This window comes from Hyperoodon ampullatus (assembly GCF_949752795.1).
Source record: "Hyperoodon ampullatus genome assembly, chromosome: 20".
NCBI lineage: Eukaryota > Metazoa > Chordata > Mammalia > Artiodactyla > Ziphiidae > Hyperoodon > Hyperoodon ampullatus.
Genome location: NC_136933.1, coordinates 26,528,886 through 26,542,933, shown reverse-complemented (window position 1 = coordinate 26,542,933; position 14,048 = coordinate 26,528,886). Strand labels below are relative to the sequence as shown.

Here is a 14,048-nt window from a genome sequence, read left to right as displayed (position 1 = left end):
CCAGACAAAACCCCCAGAAAGGGGACTCGCCACCCAGGTGCCAAACACAGAACATGGTATTCAAGCTGAATTTGGACAATTTGGGAATAAGAATAAATAAGGACAATAAAATATTACAATCCACTGAATACAATAGGAACCCATAGGTCCAATCTGAGGATGATAGATAAATATAGACATTCACATAGACATAAACACAACACATAAACCCACGCCTGACGGGGAGGGGACCCTTGCTCAGAGCCGGATGCTGAGTAAGAAGCCTGGAGGGTGCAGCTGTCTGAAGCATCACCCTCCTCAACCATCGGAAGGAAGATGGATTCAGATGAGACTTATCAGCGGGCGCCAAATCTGGGTGGGAAAGCGCCGAGGAGCAGGGTGTTTACAAGGTCCTAAAGTGCCCCCACAGATGGTGGCCTGTGAGCTGCACAGGGACACAGAGCAGCTACCCTGGTTCGCACGATGAAATTCAACTTCCAGTGAAGGACGGTGGGATATTGTGCTTCTGGACGTGCCCCACCGCACCCTGTGGTAGTGGGCTGGCTGATTTTGTGTGTCACCTGGGCAGGGCCGAGGGATACCCAGAGAGCTGGGAGAACAGTGTTTCTGGGCGTGTCTGTGAGGTCGTGTGTCTGGAAGAGATCAGCATTTGAACCTGCAGACTGAGTGAAGATCATCCTCCCCCGTGGGGGCGGCCTCATCCAGTCCACTGAGAGCCCGAATAGAACAAAGAAGCGGGGAAAGGGAATTCGACGTCCGGTCTGCTCCTGCCCTCGACTTCGGAGCGCCTTTTTCTCAGGTTTTGGACACAGACCAGGAACCCCATAGCCCCAGATTCTCAGGGCTTGGGACCCAGAGGGAATTTTACCACGGCTAAACAAAAACGACTACTTAAACTAAAAAATAAGCAAGTTCTTTCTAACTAAATAAAGGTCAAATATAGAGAAATCTGCCTGGGTCTACCCTTGCCAACGATGTTCTTGGAAACACTGGTGGACTTTGCAGTAATAAGAAACTCAGCTAAAGATCACCTGTACAACAGAAGAGGTAAAAATGATTTTAAAAATTCGTATCGAGACTCACAGAAGCCTGCTCAGCTGGCTGGCATTATGAGGGATGTACTTATATTTCAGGATTTCTTTGATTACCTTTGGAAAATATAATCCAATGTCATAGAGTTTGGATTGGCCTTAATGACACAGAGAGAGAATATTCTGGACTCTCAAAGCTTTCTCTGTTACGGAGCAATATGTTTAATACAAAACTAAAATACGGAGATAGGATTTTTATGCCAGAGGAATTTCAGCCTCTTTCCAAAAAAGGGAGAAAAGTTCAAAGAAAGGATATGTTCATCCCACACATTTTTAAATCTTCACCAAGAGATCTTCTGTAAACAGCCAAGTTTCACTTTTCCCCCCATGACCACTACTGTGATCGTTTCAAATGAGTTTTCTTCCCTTTGAAATGCCTTAATTAACACACTCAAAAAGCATGCGGCCATCTATGTATTTTGTTTTCCTGACAGTGATTTTTACATCCAGTGGACATTTCTAAGCCCGCACGAGATGTCACCTTCCCAGTCTAGTAGCCTCGGGCCCAAGTCCTCACGGGGAAGCTGCTGGGGGTAGCGGGCTGTGCTGGGAGTCTGGTCCCCACCCCAGGCTCCCGGCTTGGGGTGCATCACCTGCTTGTTCCAGCTGTGAAGCTGCACCGTGACCCGTAATTAAACAAGCCAGAGGGGAGCAGGCAGATGTGCTGGGGACGCAATGGTACAGCAGAGACACCGCAAGTTGCCTTTTAAAGTTTTATTCACCTGAAGCAAGAGAGAGCTGAGAGTACGGAGGCACACACGCTGTCCCACCAGCATTTCAGAGCCCCTAGGCCTGAGGGCACTAGAGGGCACAACCCCAGCGCAACGTCAGCTCACCTCCAACCCACCCCGTCCAGCACCTGCAGACACAGCGGTGCAGCCTCCCGGAAAACATCCGCGTTTCCGCTTAGAAGGACAGAAACCCCTAATCACCAAACATGAAGACTAAAACCGAAACGCACAATTGACTATCAAGCCACGCTGGACGCCGCGGGCCCTTGTCACCTGCTGGGCACAAGCACCCGTGCCGTCTGGCTCCTGGGCCGCCCCTCAATGGGTGGGCGAGGATGCGGACGCGGGGATGAGCTTGGGCTTGGCCTGCTGGGGCAGCGCCACGTCGGGGATCTGCTCCCCGTGCTTGTATACGCTGACCGTCACGTCGATCTTCTCGCCCCCGTACTTGTTCTTGACGTGGATGCTGTACTTGCCCGAGTCCTCGGAGGTCACGCCCTTGATGGTCATGTTGACATACTTGGCCTGCTCCACCTTGACCAAGAAGTGGTCGCTCAGCTCGATGTCCCTGTCGTTCTTGAACCACACCACGTCCGGGTCCGGGTTCCCGAACACCGTGCAGGTCAGGTTCAAAGTCTTGTGGGGAGGGTGGGCAGAGAGGGGAGAGTTAGAGAAAGAAAAGCCTGGCGGCCTCCGAGCAGCCTGGGCCCTCCACCCACTCGGCTATTGATCTGCCCTTCAGGACATTTATTTAGTCAACACGCTCTTTACGTATATGTAGGCACCACACTAGACACCAGGGATCCAAAAAGAGCAGGAAGTTCACAGCTTCCTGGGGCAGCTGGAGAGAAAACTCAAAGGTAATCTTTTCTATTTATTCCCAGATCTAATTCATGTGTAAGTTGATTAAAAATTTGAAGGTAATCAAGCTCTGGGTTTTCCAGTAGATATTTTTAGCCTGGTTCTAAATTTCCTTTATATTCAGACTCATGGGTTCCCTTTACCAGTTGTTCTGGCAAATCCACAGACTGCGTTGTCTTATGATAAACTGCATTGTGGACACTTAGCAAAGCATGCTTTCGGTCCAGGATAAAGTAAAACTAGTGCTAATCCTCAATCCATGACCTGCAGGTACAGCTCGCCAGGTTTTCCTTAGCTGCTAAAGAAAAGGGCTCTACGTTTTCGTGTTTTGGCCTAATAAAAATTCTCTCAAGTAGCTATGTCCCCGTGACACTGAGATGGAATCACTCAAGCACCCAGAGAAGTACCAATTAGATATCAGTAATTCCAGTGACAGGTGACCGATTAGAACTCCAATAAATGGTTTCCCTTATACACCCCAAAATGACCTTGACAACTGGAGTGGAGATTGCTCTTTTTATTTCACACTTGACAAGGCGGCTCCCACCTTCACACGAGGCAGGTGGGTCGCGTGGGCGAGGGTGTGGGTGGGGCCCACCTGCCCCTTCATTCACGCCCTCGACTGGCCCCCGGGACCCGTGGCGTCAGAGCCAGGTGGACACCAGGGCTGGAAACACCGGGTGTCACAAACATACCGTGTAATGTGTCTCCCCGTGGTGGGAAAGGTGCCCTGTGCGCATTCAGAGGGTTAGACTATTCCCTTTGAGGACACAAGTTTCCCAGAGGCAGCCTGGGCCCAGCAGGACCCAGGACGCCCCCCTCCACACCGGCTGCTGGCACTGGGCCTGCCGTGGGGACCCCCCGCTTCGGCCGCCCTCCCTGGGCACCCCGTTGCCTGCCCTCACCTTTCCCTCCATTATGGTCACCACGTCGGGTAAGCCGCCGAGCACCTTGCCACGATCTGTAAGAGCGAAGCGACTCTGCTGAGAAAACCACCCATGGGGACCATCCTGGGGGTCGGGCCCTGGGCTGAGCACCGAGGGGCACAGCAGGAGCTGGGAGGGGAGCGCTGGCCCGGGAGAGGACACAGGGCAAGGCACACCGAAGCGGGGACCCGTGCTAAGGTGCAGGGTGGGAGCAGGGGGTAAGTGACTCCGAGCACGGGGGTTGTGAAACGGTCGAGAGGAAACGCGGCCGTGAGCCGGGCGTGAGGAGGAAGGTCTCACCAGGGGCTCAGCACAGGGCAGACCCCGTCCTTCTGTAATTTAGACAGGAACGGGGGGCCTGGCCTCTGGAGACGGGATTTTGCAGGGGGATGTATTGCAGGCATGTTTTCACTTTCTGTCTACTGTGATGCTCTGACATCGTAAGTCCCGCCTGGCTGGGGAGAGACAACCCCCCGCCAGCCAAAGGCCCAGCCAGGAGCCCGCCTGTGACCTGTGCCGACAGCCCGGCCAGGCCCGGCCTCCTCCGCCTGCCCCACCCCCGGGGAGGTGACCCTCCTCTGCCCGAAACACCCGGGCCGGGTGCCCGGCGGCTCGGGGCAGCCCTGTCACCCGAAGCCCAGCAAAATCACTAAAAGCAGCCAATCGTACATGTTCCCCCCGCACCGCCTGCCTTTCCCCTGGAAACCCCAGTACAGGCTGTGCCCTCAGTCTTCCTCCGTCCTGTCCTCTGTCCCCTGACCCCCTGGCCATCCCCCCACGTGCCCGGCGTGGCCCTGCCTCTAGGACCCGAGAGCCCAACAAACTGTCCTCCCTGGGCCTGTCCTGAGCCTCCTCCGGCGGCCACTCCTGACTGACCAGCTCGTGAAAGGACATAGAACAGGTGGTGGAAGGTGAAGGCAGAAAGGAGGCTGGGGGTGGGGTGGGGGCGGGGAGCTGGAAGGCGGGCTGTGGGGAAGCTGGGGATGAGCAGGTGAAAGCAGCAGGGGCTGTGGACAGTCCTAAGGGTTTCCAAGCGGGCGGCAGGGTTTACTGTCTATTGTTTAACGCACGAAATGAACACTCTTAAGTGCAGACCTTCTGCTCCACCCCAAATAATCTTTTGTGCTTGTTATAATCTAACATGTACTTACTTTTCTCTGCAAAAGCAGCTGCCCTGAAAATTAAAGGGGGGCAGAGAATAAAAGAGTCATGAGCAAATGCTATCAACCAAGAGCATCACACATTTCAGAGGTTTGCTAGAGATGAAAGCCAGATGAAGAAGGAAACGTGTTTGCTTCTCCTAGAAGAACACATTCGGGTCACAGGGTCTGAGGACCCATATGTATGTACTTTTCCTGCCGTTTCCCACTGCCCTGTCTTCCAGCTGATAAAACTCACAGAAAAGTTTCTTTTTTCACCAGATTACATTGGAGATTTTTAGATATTTTTGAAAATGTTGGTATTTGATTTACCTAAATCGTCCATTCATCCATTCAACAAATAGTTACTGAATAACCTAGTAAGGGACAAAGACTGTTCCCGGTGTCGGATGCTCTAAACTTTAGACACATGTTTAGAAACCCCCAGTTATTCTTTAAAAAGTTGCTCTAAACACTGGGACATTGTTCAGCTAAAAAGAAATGAGAATTTTCTGTACCTTCCTCTCAGTTTTGCTGTGAACCTAAAACTGCCCTAGAAATATAAAGTCTTAAAAAAGAACCTAAATATATAACATTAAAAAATTGCTCTGTGTGATGTGTTGCTATAATTATACCTATTTCAGAAACTCAGCATTTAAATTCATTTAAATTAACCCAGGGTTATTATAACTCTAAAATTAACTGATAGATGCATTTACAGTTTAGAAGAATGCCTTCTTCTAGATACTGAATGGCTTAAATTGTTTGTTTGTTTGTTTTATTGCGGTACCCGGGCCTCTCACTGTCGTGGCCTCTCCCGTTGCGGAGCACAGGCTCCGGACGCGCAGGCTCTGTGGCCATGGCTCACGGGCCCAGCCGCTCCGCAGCATGTGGGATCCTCCCAGACCGGGGCACGAACCCGTGTCCCCTGCATCAGCAGGCAGACTCTCAACCACTGCGCCACCAGGGAAGCCCTAAATTGTTATTTTTAATCCCAGCTCCTAGGAACATCACATTCCTTGGGTCAGCTAGGCGTCCCTAGATGTTCCCACACTCAGCCAAAATGACACCACGTCATCTGGACCCCAGACGGAAACATAATAGCCAAGCATGCAAATCTTACTTGAGCTGCTGGAATTCAGCAAATGCTTCATCAAAAGCTGCAAGGAAATATTTTGTACATTAGTAACCGTTCGAATGTGTTCGGCTTTTGTTCATTCCCTTAGCTGCTCTGCTCGTGAGTTTGCTTAATGAAAACTGATTGGTTTGCTTAATGAAATAGCCAAATGAATAAAGTATCTTCTCTGAATGAAAATGGTAAAATCAGATTGCTTCCCTCTCAGCATCCTTGATCACTAAGGTAATCCCTAAGTACAAAATTATTAGGTGCTAAAGAATAATGATCTTACCTTGACCGGACAGGTCAAGTGACCGTTGATGGTTATTTTTGCCGTCAAAAATCTCGAAGGTGTATTTCCCTTTATCCTTCTCGGTGGGCTCGCAGATCTTCAGCCAGGCCATCTCCTCACTCCCGCCAACCCTCATGTGCTCACTCGATGCAATCTTAGCATCCCTTTGAAAAAGTCACAGGGACATACTCAATTTAGAATCTCATATTACATGTAAGATACCGGTGGGGCCATATTACACATCTTTCAGGGGGAGCCTCCTCTAACTTGCTGGAGCTGATGTCATCATAGACTTTTCTGGATGTTATACATTTACTAACTACATCAGCAGCTCAGCTCTGAAAACCTTCTGAAATTAAATCTGATACTTAGTTTTTAAAGATACCTTATGGTTTAACATATGCTTATTGGTAATAGGTAATAGACTATCAAATACTCTAGACAGTATGGCATTTTTCTGCTCAAAAAGTTAAAAATAGAGTCACCATGTGATCCAGTGGATGCACACCCAAAAGAATTGACGGCAGGGGCTCGAACAAATATTCGTACACTCATGTTCATAACAGCATGACTCACAGTAGCCAAAAGGTAGAAACAACCCAAGTGTCCATCGACAGATGATGGATAAACCAACTGTGGTCCATCCATATAATAGAATATTATTCAGCCTTAAAAAGGGAGGAAATTCTGACACCTGCTACAACATGGATGGGCCTGGAGGACACTATGCTGAGTGAAAGAATCCAGTCACAAAAGGAGAATGACCGCGGCATCGGCTCAGCCAGGACGAGGGGTAAATGATGCACTAGAGGAGGAGGAGTCCACCAAACGCCAAACCACATGCAACCCGCTGGGCGCCCTTCTCAGGGCCCTGACCCCAGCTGGGCTCTAGCGCAGGAGCCCACGGCCCCCTGAGCCAGCATGTGCACAGCCTGGCGCGTGACCCTGAGCTCAGCTCCAGAAAGGAGCCACTCGCCTTCCATCCTAAGCCCTGACCTGAGTTCTGACCCCGCCTCTGTCACAGCCCTGACGCCTTGCTGGACTGGGCACAAATGCTGTTCCCAGACACCATGTGAAGCCACCCGCCAGCAGAGGGCCAGCAGCAGACACACCCCCCGCCACCTGGCTCCCCCTCCCAGCTCAGAGCCCCCAGCCTGGCTCCACCCCTGGGGTGAATTCCAGAACCCTCCCTAATCAGCAGTCCCATCCTCACCCTACACCCGCTAAGGCTGGCTTCTGCTGAATTAGCCAACTTATAAGAAGGCAAACAAGTCCTGGTAGCAAAGCAGAGCTGCTGGCTGCATTGAATTTGTTATCACTGTTACCCCCTAGGCAGTGACTTTGGCTCGAAGGACTATTTGTTTGTTATTGTTTTGGGACTTAAATGGGCCAAGTCGGATAAAACCTCTTCCTTGGTTTTATTATTGGATCACAAAACATGACCAAATCCCTTCACTCCCAACTAAATTTAAAACATCTTACCTTAAGGTAAGAAAGAGGAGGATGGAAGAAAGCCTAGGTGTGTCTGCTCGTTTGTGCGAAAGAAACCCAGGAGATGGGTCCCTGCAGGGTGTGGGGAGGGGCTGGAGGAGAGGGTGGGGAGGGGTGGTGGGCGCACCTGCGCAGCAGCCCCACATCTCCCCTCCCCCAGGGAGCTCCAGGCTTCACTGAGATTTCAGGGGCTTCTGCATGTGAAATTTCCCAGGTTGAATTAAAATCCAAAGTGTTTTCTTCTATAAAGAGGCCACGCGGCATCTTCAGTGGCTGTGATGCTTCTAAGTCTTCAGTGGTCCATACTTAGCAATTTGAGGTCTAGCCCTTTCTCGATGACAGAGTAATTTCACCTTTGAGCAAGAGAACAAAATCCTTTTGCAAAGGGACATGTCTGCTGAGTTCCCCTTTGTATGCTTCTAACTCGTTTGAAATAAGTTTCAGCCCTTCTTCTAAGTGGCCCTCGAGGTCTTACTCAGCATTTCGTCAAAGAACAATCGGCCTTGCTGACGCCCACATTTCCCCAAATCCTCATCATTCTCTATTGATTTCTCGCCACCCACTGGCACAGAATGTTCAGGTCCACAGCTCGAGTCTCCCTCGGGCGTCCCTGACTCTGTTAGGTGGGCCATTTAGCATCCAGCAGCACGTTGTATTTCTTTCTTTTTTAAAAAATAAATTTATTTATTTATTTATGATGCGTTGGGTCCTCATTGCTGCACTGGGCTTTCTCTAGTTGCGGTGAGCGGGGGCTACTCTTCGTTGCGGTGCACAGGATTCTCCTTGCGGGGGCTTCTCTTGTTGTGGAGCATGGGTTCTAGGCACATGGGCTTCAGTAGTTGTGGCACATGGGCTTCAGTAGTTGTGGCACGCGGGCTTCAGTAGTTGTGGCACGCAGGCTCAGTAGTTGTGGCTCGCGGGCTCTAGAGTGCAGGCTCAGTAGTTGTGGTGCACGGGCTTAGTTACTCCGCGGCATGTGGGATCTTCCCGGACCAGGGCTCAAACCCGTGTCCCCTGCATTGGCAGGTGGATTCTTAACCGCTGCGCCACCAGGGAAGTCCCACAGATTGTATTTCAACAAATGTTTTATATTATTCTCTATTTTTCCAAGTATTGCCTAACAAGAACTTACTTAATAGTCAAATAGTGAAAAATAACCAAGGTTATATTTCAGTGAGAGAATATAACTATAAAATAAAGTTTAACATAGCACTGAATACTATGTAATAGTCAAGTAGTAAAAAATAGCTAAAGGTTATATTTTAGTCATTAAAGAACTGAAGAAATACTTGTGTTGATTCTGCTTGGAGAAGAGAAGGCATGGCAACAACCACGCTCAGGAGTCTGTGGAAATCTGCAACACAACAGCGAGCTCTGTTGGTCTCTAGGGATGGTTTCTTATGATACAACATTTTTGATGAGGCAGACGTGATCCGAGCCCTTATCTCTCAGTCCGTCTGTCCACCTGCAATCAGTCCCCTCCTTTCGGCTGGATGGCCCTCAGCACTGTAGTGGCCAGAATCAGACCAACTAGTGTTCGATCCCTGCTCTTTCACTTACTAGTTGTGTGACTTTGAACAAATGCTTTATCTTCCTCTTGCAAAACCTCAGTTTTCACATCTATAAAATGTGAGTATTAATACCAAGTTCATAGGGCTTTTGTGAGGGTTAAATGAAATCATGTGCGTGAAGTGTATAACACACAGTAACACAACATACATGTACCCGCATGCCCGGGCACGTGTTCACGCGGGATGTGGCATGTATTTAAACTCTGCACGCCCGGCACCCAGCACAGATCGAGCCGTGCCCTGGGAGGCATAGCTGGAGAAGCAGCAGCCTCCTGCAGGGGACATATGCGTTTACCAGGGAAGATAAGACATTTATCACAGCTGCACACAACTTACTGAAAGATGATAGGCTGTAAATAACAAAGAAGCCCAGAGAAGGAAGTGATTCATTCTCCTTTTCCAGGAGAAGGTTTGATTCAGCTAGAAATAGACATTTACTCATTGGTTTTAAAAAATATATCCTCATCAACAATTACATCACAAAACTACACCAGAGTTTCAGTCTTCAAAGCTCCTGGTATTGGAATCCTCTAGAAAAAGCCACTTCCCCACAAACCCCTTAGTATGGGATCTGCAGTGACTGCACCCGATACAGATTTCCATACTAACTACCAAAAACAGAGATGCAGGATTCCAAACACAGATGCACTAAGACGTCAACACATCTTCTTAGTTCATGCTTCTGATCATAACGTCTAAGACAAAAGCACAGCACGTCAAAAGGTAAATAGGAAAAAGATATCCCAAGACATCTGTCCATTCAGCACTTCGGTTTACTCACGAATAGATTCACCTCAATAATGCTTTTACAAGTAAAGTAGTCGTAAGCATGAAGTTTGCCTTTTGAAATGTTAATTAGGGGAAAATAACATCTAAAGGCACGACGTGGACACTCTGATGTCCCAGTCCGTGGAGGAGCAGACAATTTTGGTAGATGGACATCACTGAAAACCTGGCCTGCAGGTGTTGCCCGTGTCCTCAGGTTAGGGACAGACACCACGGTCCCCGCTCCATCCGCTCCCTTTGACGGGCTGCGTTAGAGATAACCCTGGGGGGATGGTCGGAAGGGCAGACCCCAGGGGGCTGGACGCAGGCACTCGTCCACTCGCTGTGACCATAATGAGAGTCTCCAGTGTTTTAGTAGCGAACATGCCCACCTGGACAGGCAACCAGCAGCAGACATGAAACACAGAGAAAACCTGCTGTTTGTACAGGGTTTCATCCCTCTCGCTTTCTTCTTTTATGTACAATTAAGTTTGTTTTGGCCCTTTTCTTTTTAAACAATCTAGTGAGAAACCAACAGACTGGAAATCTGGAGCATCTTTTCCAAATATTATTTTTCCATTAGCTCTGCTGGATTCCAGACAAAATGGTGTCATCAGTAAAACCACCTTTGTCCAAACCAAGACACCGAAGAACTTTGTCTCCAGTACCTTCAGGCACTTCTTTATCTTTGTCCTTCTCCACACACCCCCCCGCCCCCACCCAGTTTCTGTGATGGTCCTGCCCCAAGCCCAAGGCTGTCATCATTTCTCAAAACTACAAAGTCTTGAGCGGACTTGGCTATGAGCACGTGTCCCAGCCGTGAGCCCTGGGCACCGCCCCATGGATGGCATGGCCACAGTCCACTTACTTGTGGTACCAGTTCACTTTCATTTCTTCGCTGAAATATTTCATGAAACACTGAAGTCTTATTTCTTCTGAGGTGCACAGTATCTTCAGTGGAGAAGCAGAGACTCCTGCAGAAAATAAAACCTACTCAGATCTGAGGAAAGCAGTCTGAGCTGTGTGAGAATGGACAAGCCCTGTGGCCAGCTTACATCCTGCTGTAAATGCACCCTCACGCATATATTCTAACATCCGTCAGCCACAAATCCTTACAATTTGCCCAGGCCACGTTCATTCATTAAATAAGCTTTTGCCACACCAAAATAATCTGAAAATCTCTTTGACGATAGCATCAAGGAACTCAAATGGCCCCAAGAAAATATTCCCTAAGGGCACTTCTCACATCCCTGACCACTGCCATCCAGTCATTACCACAGGAATCAACTTATAAATTAGACCACCCACAAGCTTCCCATATAGATGGGATTCCAAACTGACGGGGTCTGTCCTGTCTGCAAGATTGCACCCACCTTCTTGCATCCCCCCCTCCTTCTTCCTGGCATTTGCTAAAATAACCTTTCCCCTGAAGGGAATGGAGCCTCCAGGCACTCAATCCCCTATAGAACTTTCTGGAAAATCCATGTAAATGATGTAGGGATGAGAATCCCCTCATGGAGCTCCGTGGCTGGAGCCCGTCTAGCTGAATGCCCCACCTCCGTGGCCTCTGGCATCCTCTTTCTCTCTACTCCTGCCCAAAGAGAAAGGCAGAAAATGATTTTTCCAAACCCCTTCCCCCGCTTTGCTTCTCCCTACGTGGGGGAGGGCAGTGGGCCGACCAGATGCAGAGGGTAACAAGCTGCACATCCTTGAGCACAAAAATACGGAAATGTTGCGGTCTTAAAGCGGCTGAATAGCTTAAAGTCAAGGGTCCTTTTTCAGACTACACTCGCAGTCGATAAATGATCATGAGCCCACAAGGTTTTCCAATCAAGCGGGGAGGAGGGAAAGGTACCATCCATGAAACGGACAGACAGAAGGAGAGCCGTTCTCAGCTCAGATGCAAGGATGGTGCCTGGCACGTTCCCTAAGTACTGAGAATCAAGACCCGCACACAGAATTAAACTCTAGCCCACAGAACCAGATGGGTTTCATTTCAGCTAGAAAATCAACAGATAAGTAACTTCGCCCACCACAGGGAGGAAAGGATGGCAGGATGCATGTTCCAAGTCATCGGATCACAAGAGCCTGATTTCCAAGAATGACGCTGACCAGGGCCACATGACCTAGGAAGTTGTATCCCTATTTTCTGATTTTATATCCGCTGCATCCTTACTGAGCCTTGATTTTGAAGGTTTAAGGGGCATTTATATCTTATTAGACAAAATTTAACCAGATAGGTATTTAATCTACACAGTCGCCACACCAAAAGTAAGTTCTGCCGTAGGTGTTGCTGTTTCACAATTGATTCTTAAAGTTATTTGATTAGACATTTCAGAGTTCTATCAATGTTAAACATCAAGGTATATAGTTTAAGCTTGGCCCCCTTTAGGTAAAATACGCCTTAGACATTTTTGTAAAACTGAAGGACCACCAACGTTCAAGAGGTGGGTGGGTAACGTCTTAGAATACACGTCTCACGATGAGGGGGGAGTGCCGAAGGGCCGTAGAAGGAAGGCTGGACTCCCCATCTAGGGACACGAGAACACTCTGCTAGTAGTTAACTGCGTGACCCAGGACAAATCACACAACTTCTCAGTGACCAGAGTCCTCATCTAGATAATGTGGGTCTCTTCCAAGGTTCTGCAAAAATACAAAGAGCCCCTCAGCACGTCTTGTCAGATACAGTTAATGGAGATGCCGAAGACCTAACCAAGGAGTTTGAGTCTCCAACTGTGTTTTCTGCATCTCAAAAGTCGGCATGGAAATGAAGAGAAATGTCAAAGGCATGTACACACATACACAGAAGCATGTGCACGTTCACACATACACACAAAGCATCATCCACGTAGAGAACTGTAACTTTGGCCTCGATTTTTATCACGGGTTTGTCCGCAGCCAGAGAATTATAGAACTTTACATCTGGATGAGAACTTGGACGTCGCCTTGTCCAAATTCCTTATTATAAGGATGAGGAGGTTGAGGAACCCTAACTCTCTCTATAACAGCAGGTTTGCTTTGCAGCCAAGCACAGCCTTTAACCTTCGGGACACAAAGAACAAACAGTTGTGTTCTGTGGGCTGCTAGCTGACCCGGCAGGAAAGCCTCCTGAAGGAAAGCCTCCTACACTCTGCCATCCACAAGCCGCTGCAGGATCCTCTCTGTGGGATCAGGGTCGGGAAGGTGGGAGCCCGGGAGGCTGATGTGAGGATCCCATATTTATCCAAAGCCTCTAGTTGGCTCTGAAATTCGAACAAAATTTGGGGGGCCCTCAAGAAGAGCCACTGATTTCTTCCCAACATGCAAACCCCAGAGGCTGTTCGGTCTTAGAAGCTCTGGGAACACTATCTCCCCACACTCCCCCCCCAAGCTGTGAAGGGAAATTTGGTTGAAAAGCCAAGAAAACGAATAGGGAAACGTTTCTGTGCTCCAGGAAACAGGAAAACACTGTTTTGACGGCTCTCTACTTGAAAATTCAGAAGTACTCCTTACATCAACCCAGTATTACGCCTGATGCTGCTCCATGGAACTATAGAATTTGACCCAAAACGCCTCTCCCGGGTGGAGCTGGGCCCTCATTCAACAGGTAGAGGCCACCAGGCAGCCAACACGCATGGCGAGACCGCGACTCGCGTCACAGCGTCCACGTGACTGTCAGCAGAGCACAGACGACGCGTCCCCATCTTCACTCGGCTGTTTCAGGAGTTGCGCGCTCAGCGCTGTCTGCTATCGGTTAGACCAACTCGGGGCTGCATTAGGTCTAAAAAGCCACTGATTGCAGGTGACAAGAGCCCACTTGGAACCCAAGCAGGAATCATGGCGCTTTCAAGGATTAAGAATATTCCTGGGGGGCGGGGGGCAGGTGGAGGAGAAGTGAGGGTGTGTGTACGTGTGAGCGTGTCTGAGTATGTGCCTGGGCGTCAGCACCCCCAAGGGCTCTCAGAAGACACAGAAGAGGCAAAGGCACAGCTTCTCTGAGGTCAGAGGTCAGAGGACGGAGGATGGAGGTGACCGAGGTCCCTGATGGATACAGCAAGGGGACGTGGGAACCACAGATGTCACAC

The 14,048-nt window shown here is 49.3% G+C and overlaps 1 protein-coding gene across 1 annotated transcript in view; it reads right to left on the bottom strand.

The window, feature by feature from the left end:
- Positions 1–1,834: 1,834 nt before the first annotated feature.
- The window catches only part of MYOM2 (myomesin 2), an 81,820-nt gene continuing 69,606 nt past the window's right edge, over positions 1,835–14,048 (bottom strand). The window contains exons 32-37 of the mRNA XM_079726539.1: positions 10,853–10,958; positions 6,158–6,321; positions 5,872–5,908; positions 4,761–4,783; positions 3,589–3,644; positions 1,835–2,458 (exon numbers count right to left, since the gene is read on the bottom strand). Of these exons, the coding sequence (XP_079582665.1) occupies positions 2,141–2,458; positions 3,589–3,644; positions 4,761–4,783; positions 5,872–5,908; positions 6,158–6,321; positions 10,853–10,958 (704 nt within the window). The 3' untranslated portion in view covers positions 1,835–2,140. The remainder of the gene's footprint in view (positions 2,459–3,588; positions 3,645–4,760; positions 4,784–5,871; positions 5,909–6,157; positions 6,322–10,852; positions 10,959–14,048) is intronic.